This window comes from Oncorhynchus clarkii, unplaced genomic scaffold, assembly GCF_045791955.1.
Source record: "Oncorhynchus clarkii lewisi isolate Uvic-CL-2024 unplaced genomic scaffold, UVic_Ocla_1.0 unplaced_contig_9791_pilon_pilon, whole genome shotgun sequence".
In the NCBI taxonomy this organism is placed as follows: Eukaryota; Metazoa; Chordata; class Actinopteri; order Salmoniformes; family Salmonidae; genus Oncorhynchus; species Oncorhynchus clarkii.
In genome coordinates, this window is record NW_027257932.1 from 64,366 (window position 1) to 78,587 (window position 14,222).

Here is a 14,222-nt window from a genome sequence, read left to right on the forward strand (position 1 = left end):
TATAACCAGTTGATATCTAACCCTATAACCATTTGATATCTAACCCTATAACCAGCTGATATCTAACCCTGTAACCATCTCATATCTAACCCTATAACCAGTTGATATCTAACCCTATAACAAGTTGATATCTAACCCTATAACCAGCAGATATCTAACCCTGTAACCATCTCATATCTAACCCTATAACCAGTTCATATCTAACTCTATAACCAGCTGATATCTAACCCTATAACCAGCTGATATCGAACCGTGTAACTATCTCATATCTAACCCTATAACGAGCTGATATCTAACCCAATAACCAGCTGATATCTAACCCTATAACCAGTTGATATCTAACCCTATAACCATCTCATATCTAACCCTATAACCAGCTGATATCTAACCCTGTAACCATCTCATATCTAACCCTATAACTAGCTGATATCTAACCCTATAACCAGCTGATATCTAACCCTGTAAACATCTCATATCTAACCCTATAACCAGTTGATATCTAACCCTATAACCAGCTGATATCTAACCCTGTAACCATCTCATATCTAACCTTATAACCAGCTGATATCTAACCCTATAACCAGCTGATATCTAACCCTATAACCAGTTGATATTAAACCCTATAACCATCTCATATCTAACCCTATAACCAGCTGATACCTAACCCTGTAACCATGTCATATATAACCCTATAACCAGTTGATATCTAACCCTGTAACCAGCTGATATCTAACCCTACAACCAGCTGATATCTAACCCTAAAACCATCTCATATCTAACCCTATAACCAGCTGATATCTAACCCTATAACCAGCTGATATCTAACCCTAGAACCATCTCATATCTAACCCTATAACCAGCTGATATCTAACCCTATAACCAGCTGATATCTAACCCTTTAACTATCTCATATCTAACCCTATAACCAGTTGATATCTAAAACTGTAACCATCTCATATCTAACCCTATAGCCATCTCATATCTAACCCTATAACCATTTGATATCTAACCCTATAACCAGCTGATATCTAACCCTGTAACTATCTCATATCTAACCCTATAACCAGTTGATATCTAACCCTATAACCAGTTGATATCTAACCCTATAACCAGCTGATATCTAACCCGTGTAACCATCTCATATCTAACCCTATAACCAGTTGATATCTAACCCTATAACCAGTTGATATCTAACCCTGTAACCATCTCATATCTAACCCTATAACCAGTTGATATCTAACCCTATAACGAGTTGATATCTAACCCTATAACCAGCTGATATCTAACCCTGTAACCATCTCATATCTAACCCTATAACCAGTTGATATCTAACCCTATAACCAGTTGATATCTAACCCTATAACCAGCTGATATCTAACCCTGTAACCATCTCATATCTAACCCTATAACCAGTTGATATCTAACCCTATAACAAGTTGATATCTAACCCTATAACCAGCAGATATCTAACCCTGTAACCATCTCATATCTAACCCTATAACCAGTTCATATCTAACTCTATAACCAGCTGATATCTAACCCTATAACCAGCTGATATCGAACCGTGTAACTATCTCATATCTAACCCTATAACGAGCTGATATCTAACCCTATAACCAGCTGATATCTAACCCTATAACCAGTTGATATCTAACCCTATAACCATCTCATATCTAACCCTATAACCAGCTGATATCTAACCCTGTAACCATCTCATATCTAACCCTATAACTAGCTGATATCTAACCCTATAACCAGCTGATATCTAACCCTGTAAACATCTCATATCTAACCCTATAACCAGTTGATATCTAACCCTATAACCAGCTGATATCTAACCCTGTAACCATCTCATATCTAACCCTATAACCAGCTGATATCTAACCCTATAACCAGCTGATATCTAACCCTATAACCAGTTGATATTAAACCCTATAACCATCTCATATCTAACCCTATAAACAGCTGATACCTAACCCTGTAACCATGTCATATATAACCCTATAACCAGTTGATATCTAACCCTGTAACCAGCTGATATCTAACCCTACAACCAGCTGATATCTAACCCTAAAACCATCTCATATCTAACCCTATAACCAGCTGATATCTAACCCTAGAACCAGCTGATATCTAACCCTAGAACCATCTCATATCTAACCCTATAACCAGCTGATATCTAACCCTATAACCAGCTGATATCTAACCCTTTAACTATCTCATATCTAACCCTATAACCAGTTGATATCTAAAACTGTAACCATCTCATATCTAACCCTATAGCCATCTCATATCTAACCCTATAACCATTTGATATCTAACCCTATAACCAGCTGATATCTAACCCTGTAACCATCTCATATCTAACCCTATAACCAGTTGATATCTAACCCTATAACCAGTTGATATCTAACCCTATAACCAGTTGATATCTAACCCTATAACCAGTTGATATCTAACCCTGTAACCATCTCATATCTAACCCTATAACCAGTTGATATCTAACCCTATAACCAGCTGATATCTAATCCTATAACCAGCTGATATCTAACCCTGTAACCATCTCATATCTAACCCTATAACCAGCTGATATCTAACCCTATAACCAGCTGATATCTAACCCTATAACCAGTTGATATCTAACCCTGGAACTGGCTCATATCTCTTTCCAGTTCACTCTGTAGCCATCTCTAAATAAGGAAATGATTGACCAACTCATGGAGGACAGTGGAAGTGGACTAAGTATTTGGGGGCTGTGATTCTATACCTTTGGGCCTTTGGAATGTGTTTATTGTGATTTCTGTGTGTTTGTTGGAGCAGTTGAAAAAAATAATCAGTGTCAGGTGAACATACATTGAACAAAAGGTATCGCAGTCTTCCTTCCTCTTCATTACATTTTTTCTCAAACCCCTTTTTATACATTTAATACCTGAAAATCGAATTAATAGATTAAAAGGTTAATTAAAGTAGCAATCAATCAATCAATCAATGAAATGTACTTATAAAGCCGTTTTTACAACAGCCGATGTCACAAAGTGCTATACAGAAACCCACTCATTATTCCGAGTGTAATGATGTGTAAATATATTTATGACTGTCGTATTAATGTGATCTGTGTTCTCTGGGGAGACAGTGTTTTGGCGCAAACACTTCTGGACAAAATGTCCTTAATCCTGAGAATATTTTTGAAATATTTTCATCATTAATACATCGTCCGAGCTGTTTTTATTTTTACTCTTCATACACATACAGCATATTATACAGCTATAAGAAACAGACGGGTCCGATTTGCTTCAGTTATACTCACAGCGTCAGGGAATCAGTTGATCCTCAAATTAAGTGAATAAATCTCCTGGTCAGTAATTTATGTTGTCTACAAATTATCCTTGACATTGTGGTCTCAACTGCAGTTACACGATAGATAAGAAATAGATTATTTCAAACATCCACAATATAATATTTCTAAAAGGACCGTTTGCTTACTTGTGTACCTCAGACGTTAGATAGACCTATGGTATATGTCTGCTCTTATTCGTCCCTAATCATTTCTACATTCGATGATGAGCTATTTTATTATAATGTGTTTCTGGAGGCTCCTTGGGCTTACATCTTATTTAAGTTTTAAACCTCTAATAGGTAACGTTTAAGTGTCGTTTAACTGGGGCTGCTCTTCTCCTCCGTCTTATTTCCCAGTTAATGTGTTGTGTCAAAGTCTATTACCTCTGCTGGACGGCGACGTCCCTTAAGTTGAAAAAACCCTCTCGGAACCATCAGCAGAGGGCTGCAGGTCGATAAAGCTTTTAGATTTGGAGATGTTTTCTGGGAGCCCGTTTCCTGCGGCTAAGAGTTGTTAATGGAGCTGAAGGAATTATCTTATGACTCTGAGTCTGACAGTAGTTTATTTCCTGGGTCCTGCTCCCCTGTCGAAGCGGAATATGCTCCTGTCAAACCCGCTTAATGAAAAGCAACGCGTCGCTGATTACACTTTTATTTGGTCTCTATGTAGAAAGCAGCGCTGCTAATTTACCCTCCGCTCCTCTGTGTGTTTGAATTCGCTACGGATGAATGATTTGGTCTGCCTGTTAAAAAACACTTCTCTCTCTCTCGCTCGCTCTCTTTTTCTGCTGAAATAGAAAAGGGTAATCGCCCCTTTGGTGAAAAAGTTCAGTAGAATTGTCCTCAATGTTATTCTCTTACAAATATGAATTGATCTTTCAGTTTATCGGTGACCAATTGTAAAATCTGTAGTCTATTTTGTATGTTTATATTTGACACAAATCTCGAAAGCATCTTGCTTCCCGTGTGCTCATTGAAAGGAAGACATACCTGTTTTATTCCCTAAAATAAAAGGAATAACATGCTTGTTAAATGTTGCCACCAAGTCATATTGCTGTCTCTTGTATTTCAGTTGCTATTGAATTGTAAATGCCTGCTATGTTTCGGTATAACCGGAAGGTTGCAAAGTTCAAACCCCCGAGCTGACAAGGTACAAATCTGTCGTTCTGCCCCTGAACAGGCAGTTAACCCACTGTTCCTAGGCCATCATTATAAATAAGAATTTGTTCTTAACTGACTTGCCTAGTTAAATAAAGGTAAAATAAAATGTCAAAAAATAACGTCAACTTCTCTATCCTGCTACAATATCAATATGGTGCTGAAGGTAAAACTGGTCCGGCAGAACAAATAAAAACATCCAGACAGGATAAATACTTTGTCCAGCCGGCAGCTCTGTTCTACTTGTTCCAGGGAAGATCTCAATCGTTTGGCTTCACATTAAAACGCCTCATCTCTCTCAGAGCAGCTTTCTCTCTGAGGAGCTCTCTTTCCCTCTCAGGCCCGCTGTCCCCCAGGAGCTCACACAGGCCATTACTGTCAAGTACCCTCCACTCTTTATTTTTGCCCTTTTATCTGGAACAACTAATTCAGGTTCCGTTGCCCTTTTCACTCCAAGACGTGTCTTCTGGTAAAGCCCTTCAGCAGGCGGCTGGAGAGCACTCAGCATTGAGGGGTTAGTGTCTGGATGAAAACTTGACTCCAGATGATCTCGGCTGTTGCCAATATTAGCGGCCACATGGAATAAGTGAGCCCTCTTCCAGCTGGATCAGAGATCAAAGATCAGGTTTAGATGTCTCCATCATATTATCAGGAGGAGTGGAGATCGATAGTCTGACAGAGCTATGAAGGAATATATCCCAATTATAGGCTATTTATGGCGGAGTAATAAGCCACATCTCCCGCCAGCTGGTATTATTGTTGAAGGCTCTTTCTCTCTATATCTCTCATCCCCCTGTCACTGTGAGAGAGGAGACGTTGACTGACTCAAAAACTACATTTATGATTATAGATTTAACAGCTTTAAAAAACATAACGTTTTATGTACTGTCAGTCATTATTGGCTTGAATTCTGCGTGTTTGAAGAAATAGGTCCTTGTGAATAGACCTATAAAGCAACACTTGCCAGAACGATATGGTAAACATTGTATTTCTCTACTTCGGACGATCTCTTAACGGCGGCAAAAGCAAATAAAAAGATAGGATAAGCTAAAGACAAGGCGATGAAAACGCAAAGATAATTTTGTTATCGCAAATTCTTAAACGTTATAGGCTATAATTTCAGCACATTGGACAGCGACCAGCATTGACGGAATCTGAACACGATCTCATCAGAAACCGACGTTTTATTTGTGAACAAACTTGAAACACACTCCTTCCATTTTAGGAGAGCTGGTTATTTGTGACTTTTTTCTTTCATCAGTGATACTCACAAACCATCGATTAATGACGGCTGTTTTTTAAAGAATGTTTAATATAAATGATTAACATCTGCATGCTATAAGAAAAAGAATAGTGTAAAAAAACATACTTCTAATGTTAACTGTCAGTTATACATTTAGATACAGTGGATTTGTAGGCGGGCCTACGTGCTTTTTAACGAAATAGCAATACGCTCAAACGAATCCTGTTTGGAAGTTTCACCAGTGAAATGCCAATATGATTACATAAATATATCCTTGCAACAACAAAAAAGTAACCCCCACAGAATAATAAACTAAAGCAGGTTTGATGTGTTAAGAGCAGAAGTGTTTGTTAACAGTTTTAGGGAAATTCATATTGTCCTTCGTGGAGTCTTGGTGCTGTAGAGACGGAAGTCCTTTGACGCTCCCAACAGAACGTTCCAGAGCACCGGTCTCTAGTATCGAACCCTTGGTGGTCGTGGTCCACGAGACCGTGGTGTTGGTCAGGGCCTGGTTCAAAGTACTGTGTCTGAACAACGGATCGTGGAAAACCCCATCCACCCAGTTTCTGAGAGTTGTAACGGGAGAGTCCTGCCGTCTGTCTAGAACCGTGATAGGGGAGGAGGCGGCCGGAGAGGTGGGCAGGCCCGGCTGAGGCTGACACCTCAACATACAGGACGGGTACTCCGCCTGGTTCAGAGACGTGGCCGTCTGGGCCAACGACCAAATCCGTGGTTTGCCGTCCAGTATCTGTTGTTGGTAGCAAGCTTTCCCCTGCCGGCTGTCGCAGCCCTCTGGTGAGGTTTTACTGTGCTGCTGCTCCCCGCCCAGGGACACGGGTATGCTGATCTTTAAAGATGTGTCCTTCAGATGGTCGTTCGAACAGTCAGTTGTCGTCATGTGAGTGTTCATGAGGTACTGGTGTTTGAGCTCGCACTCCGAGCTCTCTGATTCGATCATGTCGAAGTCATCCAGGTCACTCAGCGCGAGATCCTTATCTTTCTCTGGAAATTAACGGATATGAGACATCAGCGATAAGAGGGGAATCAAACTGTAATACAAAGTATCACTGTCAAATATCATTGAAGCATTTAGCATCACATCATTGAAACGAGCTTAGGCCTGGCAGATATGCCTATTCAAAGAAGTTGAGGTAGATGTCCATGCAGTTTCATAGCACTTTGCATTACAGCAGAATAAATGGGTCATAACATGGTAACATTGTGGTTATTAGATGTCTGTGTATCTTGTGCATACAGGCTTTTCAGTTCACTTTTTAATGTATCTAAAAAACATCCTAAAGCAGCCCAAAGTGTGTTCATTTCCATTAGGCAATTAAGCCATTTCCATGATACATTTAGGGTCATACTTCCTCTGGTAAAGGTCTATTCCACTGTTAATGTGTTGCATAAAGGGAAGCAGGTAGCCTAGTGGACAAGTAACCGAAAGGTTGCTGGATCGAATCCCGAGCTGACAAGGTAAACATCTGTCGTTCCGCCCTTGAACAAGGCAGTTAACCCACTGTTCCTAGACCAGGTAACTCACTGTTCCTAGACCAGTTAACCCACTGTTCCTAGACCAGTTAACCCACTGTTCCTAGACCAGTTAACCCACTGTTCCTAGACCAGTTAACTCACTGTTCCTAGACCAGTTAACCCACTGTTCCTAGGCCATCATTATAAATAAGAATTTGTTCTTAACTGACTTGCCTAGTTAACAATAAAATGAAGAACCAGGACTATTCACCTGTTAGTGTGTTACATAAAGAACCAGGACTAGAACACTGTTAATTTGTTGTATAAAGAACCAGGACTAGAACATTGTTAATTTGTTACATAAAGAACCAGGACTAGAACACTGTTAATTTGTTGTATAAAGAACCAGGACTAGAACACTGTTAATTTGTTACATGAAGAACCACTGTTAATTTGTTACATGAAGAACCAGGACTAGAACACTGTTAATTTGTTGTATAAAGAACCAGGACTAGAACACTGTTAATTTGTTGTATAAAGAACCAGGACTAGAACACTGTTAATTTGTTGTATAAAGAACCAGGACTAGAACACTGTTAATTTTTTACATAAAGAACCAGGACTAGAACATTGTTAATTTGTTGTATAAAGAACCAGGACTAGAACATTGTTAATTTGTTACATAAAGAACCAGGACTAGAACATTGTTAATTTGTTGTATAAAGAACCAGGACTAGAACATTGTTAATTTGTTGTATAAAGAACCAGGACTAGAACACTGTTAATTTGTTGTATAAAGAACCAGGACTAGAACACTGTTAATTTGTTGTATAAAGAACCAGGACTAGAACACTGTTAATTTGTTACATGAAGAACCAGGACTAGAACACTGTTAGTGTGTTACATAAAGAACCAGGACTAGAACATTGTTAATTTGTTGTATAAAGAACCAGGACTAGAACACTGTTAATTTGTTGTATAAAGAACCAGGACTAGAACACTGTTAATTTGTTACATGAAGAACCAGGACTAGAACACTGTTAATTTGTTACATAAAGAACCAAGACTAGAACACTGTTAATTTGTTGTATAAAGAACCAGGACTAGAACACTGTTAATTTGTTGTATAAAGAACCAGGACTAGAACACTGTTAATTTGTTACATGAAGAACCAGGACTAGAACACTGTTAATTTGTTACATAAAGAACCAAGACTAGAACACTGTTAATTTGTTGTATAAAGAACCAGGACTAGAACACTGTTAATTTGTTACATGAAGAACCAGGACTAGAACACTGTTAATTTGTTGTATAAAGAACCAGGACTAGAACACTGTTAATTTGTTACATGAAGAACCAGGACTAGAACACTGTTAATTTGTTGTATAAAGAACCAGGACTAGAACACTGTTAATTTGTTACATAAAGAACCAAGACTAGAACACTGTTAATTTGTTGTATAAAGAACCAGGACTGACCATCATCGTTGTTCTCACTGTTGATGTTCTCCTCCTGAGATGCTTCATCATCCTCATCATATCTCTTCTCATCAGAACACTTGTTCCTCGGAGGCCACGTCATCTTGTTCTCCTTCTTCAGCCTCCTCCTGGCGTTGGCAAACCAGGTGGACACCTGCGTCAGGGTCATTTTAGTAATGATGGCCAACATGATCTTCTCTCCCTTGGTGGGGTAGGGGTTCTTCCTGTGCTCCTGTAGCCAGGCCTTCAGTGTGCTGGTTGTCTCCCGGGTGGCGTTCTTCCTCCTGGTCCCTCCGTCCATACAGCCATATCTAGTAGTGAAGATGAGTTACAACAATGTCTCTATGTAACAGTAGGCCTATATATCTATATATAGGGTCCTGTAGCAGAAGAGAGGCAAGATAACAACTCCTTGTGTCCTGTCCATTAGAAATGCATAGTGTTGATTCATCTAGCAGTACACTGCAGCCCAACATACCCCCGGGGAGCTTTTACAAAATAATAATGCCCCTATATGAGTGTGCTCAAGCCCTGTTAGGTGAGTAAACACAGGGCACCCATAGGCTAGCTGTCTCTCCATCCAGACGACGGACAGTTAGGTGAGTAAACACAGGGCACCCATAGGCTAGCTGTCTCTCCATCCAGAAGACTGACTGTTAGGTGAGTAAACACAGGCCACCCATAGGCTAGCTGTCTCTCCATCCAGAAGACTGACTGCTAGGTGAGTAAACACAGGTCACCGCTAAGCTAGCTGTCTCTCCATCCAGAAGACTGACTGCTAGGTGAGTAAACACAGGTCACCGCTAAGATAGCTGTCTCTCCATCCAGAAGACTGACTGCTAGGTGAGTAAACACAGGTCACCGCTAAGCTAGCTGTCTCTCCATCCAGAAGACTGACTGCTAGGTGAGTAAACACAGGGCACCGCTAAGCTAGCTGTCTCTCCATCCAACAGACTGGAGAATTGTCTGATTGAGTGTAATGATGCAGCCCCAGGTGAAAGGGCCTAAAGCATTAGTGTAATATTCAGCACTTTGGGTCCTCCTGGAGGCTAAGCCCAGGGATATAACTATGTCCGACTTCTCTAGTGGAGTTCATGTAAGCCTATTATACACTTCAATAAGAACAGTTTCAAGTTTGGCAACTCATCAACTAATCCTATGAATTTGATCAGGCATGATATTCCCAGACCATTTGGAAGCCAGTACTCTAACAGACAGGGGGTTTTCTAATAGTTGTTAACTTAGAGGTAAGGTGACTTATGTCAGTGAACACACATATGAAGGATTGGGAAATGGGCTACCATTTGACAGAACATAATTATGTGTGTAATGTTGCTAACTCATATTGGTACTGAGCAGGATCACACAGATAGTACATTATATTACCATTATTATTATTATTATAGTAACCATACCTGGCATACTGGTACTGAGCAGGATCACACAGATAGTACATTATATTAACATTGTTATTATTAGGAATATTATTACAATCATCATTATTGTTTGTTTTATTATTAATAATAATAATTTGATGATTATTATTATTATCATTGTTATTATTATTATTATTACTGTTATCATTATTGTTATTATTATGATTATTATGGTGAATCTTATCATTATTATGATTATTATTAATATTATTATGTTAACCATAGCTGTCATATTAGTACTGTGCAAGAGTAAGGTCATATAGGTAGTACACAATTCTTATTATTACTATAATAATAATAATAGTAATAATAAGAATTGTGTACTACCTTTATTACCTTACTCTTGCACAGTACTAATATGACAGCTATGGTTAACATAATAATATTACCTTACCAATATTACCCTACCATACCTGTCATACTGGTACTGAGCAGGATCACACAGATAGTACCTTATTATTATTATAGTAACCCTACCTGTCGTATTGATAATGTCCCAGAGTGGGGTCAATGGTGTAGTACATTATTATTATTTTTATAGTAACCCTACCTGTCGTACTGATAATGTCCCAGAGTGGGGTCAATGGGATAGTACGCTGTAGCCTGGGTTATCCCTGCATGCGCGGGCGCTGTTGCATCTTTGGTATCGAATGTCCCCTGCAACAAGACAGACTGTCAGTCAGGAAAATGTGACACTATTGACATTAATGGACTGTTATACTTAAATATATAATAAAAGTATGTAATGTTTCTTAATAACATGAATACAGTTTCTTAATAACATGTATACTGTTTCTTAATAACATGTATACTGTTACTTATTAACATGTATACTGTTTCTTAATAACATGTATACTGTTACTTATTAACATGTATACTGTTTCTTAATAACATGTATACTGTTTCTTATTAACATGTATACAGTTTCTTAATAACATGTATACTGTTTCTTAATAACATGTATACTGTTTCTTAATAACATGTATACTGTTACTTATTAACATGTATACTGTTACTTATTAACATGTATACTGTTTCTTAATAACATGTATACTGTTTCTTAATAAAATGTATACTGTTTCTTATTAACATGTATACTGTTACTTATTAACATGTATACTGTTTCTTAATAACATGTATACTGTTTCTTATTAACATGTATACTGTTTCTTAATAACATGAATACTGTTTCTTAATAACATGTATACTGTTTCTTAATAACATGTATACTGTTTCTTATTAACAGGTATACTGTTACTTATTAACATATATACTGTTTCTTAATAACATGTATACTGTTTCTTATTAACATGTATACTGTTTCTTAATAACATGAATACTGTTTCTTAATAACATGTATACTGTTTCTTAACATGAATACTGTTTCTTAATAACATGTATACTGTTTCTTAATAACATGTATACTGTTTCTTAATAACATGAATACTGTTTCTTATTAACAGGTATACTGTTTCTTAATAACATGTATACTGTTTCTTAATAACATGAATACTGTTTCTTATTAACAGGTATACTGTTTCTTAATTATTTTTTTTTTTTAATAATTTCACTCATAAAGTCTAGTGTTCCCATTTCAATACACACACACACACAAACACAATAACAGTAACTAAACATGTTGTTCAATAGCAAAGTCAAGTTATATCTGTGTTATTGTAGGCATTCTAACTAATGAATACAGGGAAACAATGACAGAGACATAATCGAGCACACTGCAGTATAAGTTGTAGTTAAAGAATTAAAGAAATCCATTCTTAACATTGGTTGCATATTGCAGGTTACAGTACATATTTTCACCTGACACTATCACTTGCCAAACTCAACTTTTTCCTTAAAAGTTGCACTTGGCTATTCAGTCATAGCCTGCAGTTGTTTCACCGTGAAGACAGGTTTTGTGCATCAAGAACAGTCAGACCGTGTGTGTAAAGCGGCGTCTGTGACTTTAGACTGTAGTCTATACAGATACATCTCTGTGACTAGGCTATAGGCTATATAGATACAGCTATGTGACTAGGCTATAGGCTATATAGATACAGTTCTGTGACTATAGGCTATAAAGATACAGCTCTGTGACTAGGCTATAGGCTATATAGATACAGCTCTATGACTATAGGCTATAGGCTATATAGATACAGCTCTGTGACTATAGGCTATAAAGATACAGCTCTGTGACTAGACTATTGGCTATATAGATACAGCTCTGTGACTGTAGTCTATATAGATACAGCTCTGTGACTAGACTATAGGCTATATAGATACAACTCTGTGACTATTGGCTATATAGATACAGCTCTGTGACTAGACCATAGGCTATATAGATACAGCTCTGTGACTAGGCTAAAGGCTATATAGATACAGCTCTGTGACTGTAGTCTATATAGATACAGCTCTGTGACTAGGCTATAGGCTATATAGATACAGCTCTGTGACTAGGCTAAAGGCTATATAGATACAACTCTGTGACTATTGGCTATATAGATACAGCTCTGTGACTAGACCATAGGCTATATAGATACAGCTCTGTGACTAGGCTAAAGGCTATATAGATACAGCTCTGTGACTGTAGTCTATATAGATACAGCTCTGTGACTAGGCTATAGGCTATATAGATACAGCTCTGTGACTAGGCTAAAGGCTATATAGATACAGCTCTGTGACTGTAGTCTATATAGATACAGCTCTGTGACTAGGCTATAGGCTATATAGATACAGCTCTGTGACTGTAGTCTATATAGATACAGCTCTGTGACTAGGCTATAGGCTATATAGATACAGCTCTGTGACTGTAGGCTATATAGATACAGCTCTGTGACTATAGGATATATAGATATAGCTCTGTGACTGTAGGCTACATGCTATAGATACAGCGTCACTGCCATGGAGAGATGAGTAGAATTATTATGATATCATACTATATTATAGTAACCATACCAGCGAGTAGAAAGCAGACGCGTCGGTTCCATAAGTAACGTAATTTCCATAGCCTTGACTCCCAGTGTACGGGTTCCCATACACCCCCAGAGCAGCTGCGGAGCTCAGCTCGTGTCTGGCGGTGGCCAACAACCGGCTCTCGTACACTGGGCAGTAGACCGGCGTCTGGGCGGAGGCTGTCACCCTGGAGTCAGCGATGCTTCTGCCGCTTGACTCGCAGCAAGTTGTCAACGAGTTGGTTGTCATGAGGAACTGAAACGCAAGAACATAACAACTTATTTACAACGTACAGTGGGCAATTTAAAAAAAAATAATACCGTGAATTAGTGATTAGCTTGGGCTAATTGCAAAACAACCCTTATAATTAAAATTTGTCAAATGTTTCCAGAATCCCCATATGCGTTTTCCCAAAAGACATGTTCTGGATGATTGCCAAAATGACACCAGTTGGGTTATCTATCCAGCCCCCGACACAACAGCACCGCATGTCCACAAAACAGGTCGGCATGTGAGATATCTGATGAAAAACACACGTTCCGAGGCTATTATCTGGTAGAAATCAGTTGACGATAGGTCGGACTGCGCCTGGTTCTGGTCACCCTCCTTACCTTTACCGTTCAAAGAGCAGGTATCATGTGCCATTTACGGTAACATAATACAATTCCGATACAGTGCATTAATATACAATGCTGTCTCCTTTCTTGTTGAAAGTGAATCACATGATCAACATTTAATCAATATAAGAATCAATGGTGATGAAATCTGACCGAATATTCAGTTGATAAGCGAGAAGGTAACTTACTTGTGGTGCAGACGAGTAGGGATATCCGAATTGTGGATATGACATTGTAGAGAGGTCCCAATATCCGGAGATAAAGCGAGCCTGCAGGTCTCCTCGCTATAGTAACGTAGCCTTGCACTGTTTCAATGTACCAATTGATTGGTAAGCACAGGCAGTAGGCTGGAGGCTTATAGGGCGAGCCACACTACCATGTTTAATTTGTTAAAATGCCCCCAAAACGCCTATCCAAAATGCGCCCTCTCTTTTCCACGTGTCTTTTTAACTCGTATAATGTGCAAATGAATTTAGACAATGAAATATATTTGTCCAGACTGATGACTTTGATGTCAGAAATACATATTTTG

At 38.4% G+C, this 14,222-nt stretch overlaps 1 protein-coding gene across 2 annotated transcripts; it reads right to left on the reverse strand.

Moving 5' to 3' along the window:
• Positions 1-5,953: 5,953 nt before the first annotated feature.
• On the reverse strand, positions 5,954-13,958 carry LOC139393699 (iroquois-class homeodomain protein irx-4-A-like). 2 transcript variants are annotated; one of them, XM_071142046.1, is made up of 5 exons: positions 13,879-13,958; positions 13,077-13,328; positions 10,675-10,781; positions 8,689-8,999; positions 5,954-6,739 (listed from the first exon to the last, which is right to left on the reverse strand). In XM_071142046.1, exons 1-5 carry the CDS (start codon positions 13,921-13,923, stop codon positions 6,069-6,071), a joined length of 1,386 nt encoding a protein of 461 aa, XP_070998147.1. In that variant the 5' UTR covers positions 13,924-13,958; the 3' UTR covers positions 5,954-6,068. The 2 variants fall into 2 exon arrangements, with proteins under 2 accessions (XP_070998147.1, XP_070998145.1); XM_071142044.1 differs by having other exon boundaries at positions 8,656-8,999.
• Positions 13,959-14,222: the final 264 nt, after the last annotated feature.

Excerpts from the sequence above, each read along its gene's own strand:
- LOC139393699 (XM_071142044.1), bottom strand. The coding sequence starts at position 13,923 with ATGTCATATCCACAATTCGGATATCCCTACTCGTCTGCACCACAA. Across the intron at positions 13,329-13,878 it reads CCTACTCGTCTGCACCACAA|TTCCTCATGACAACCAACTC; the intron begins GTAAGTTACCTT and ends CTTGCGTTTCAG. Across the intron at positions 6,740-8,655 it reads CTTTATACAACAAATTAACA|AGAAAGATAAGGATCTCGCG; the intron begins GTGTTCTAGTCT and ends GTTAATTTCCAG.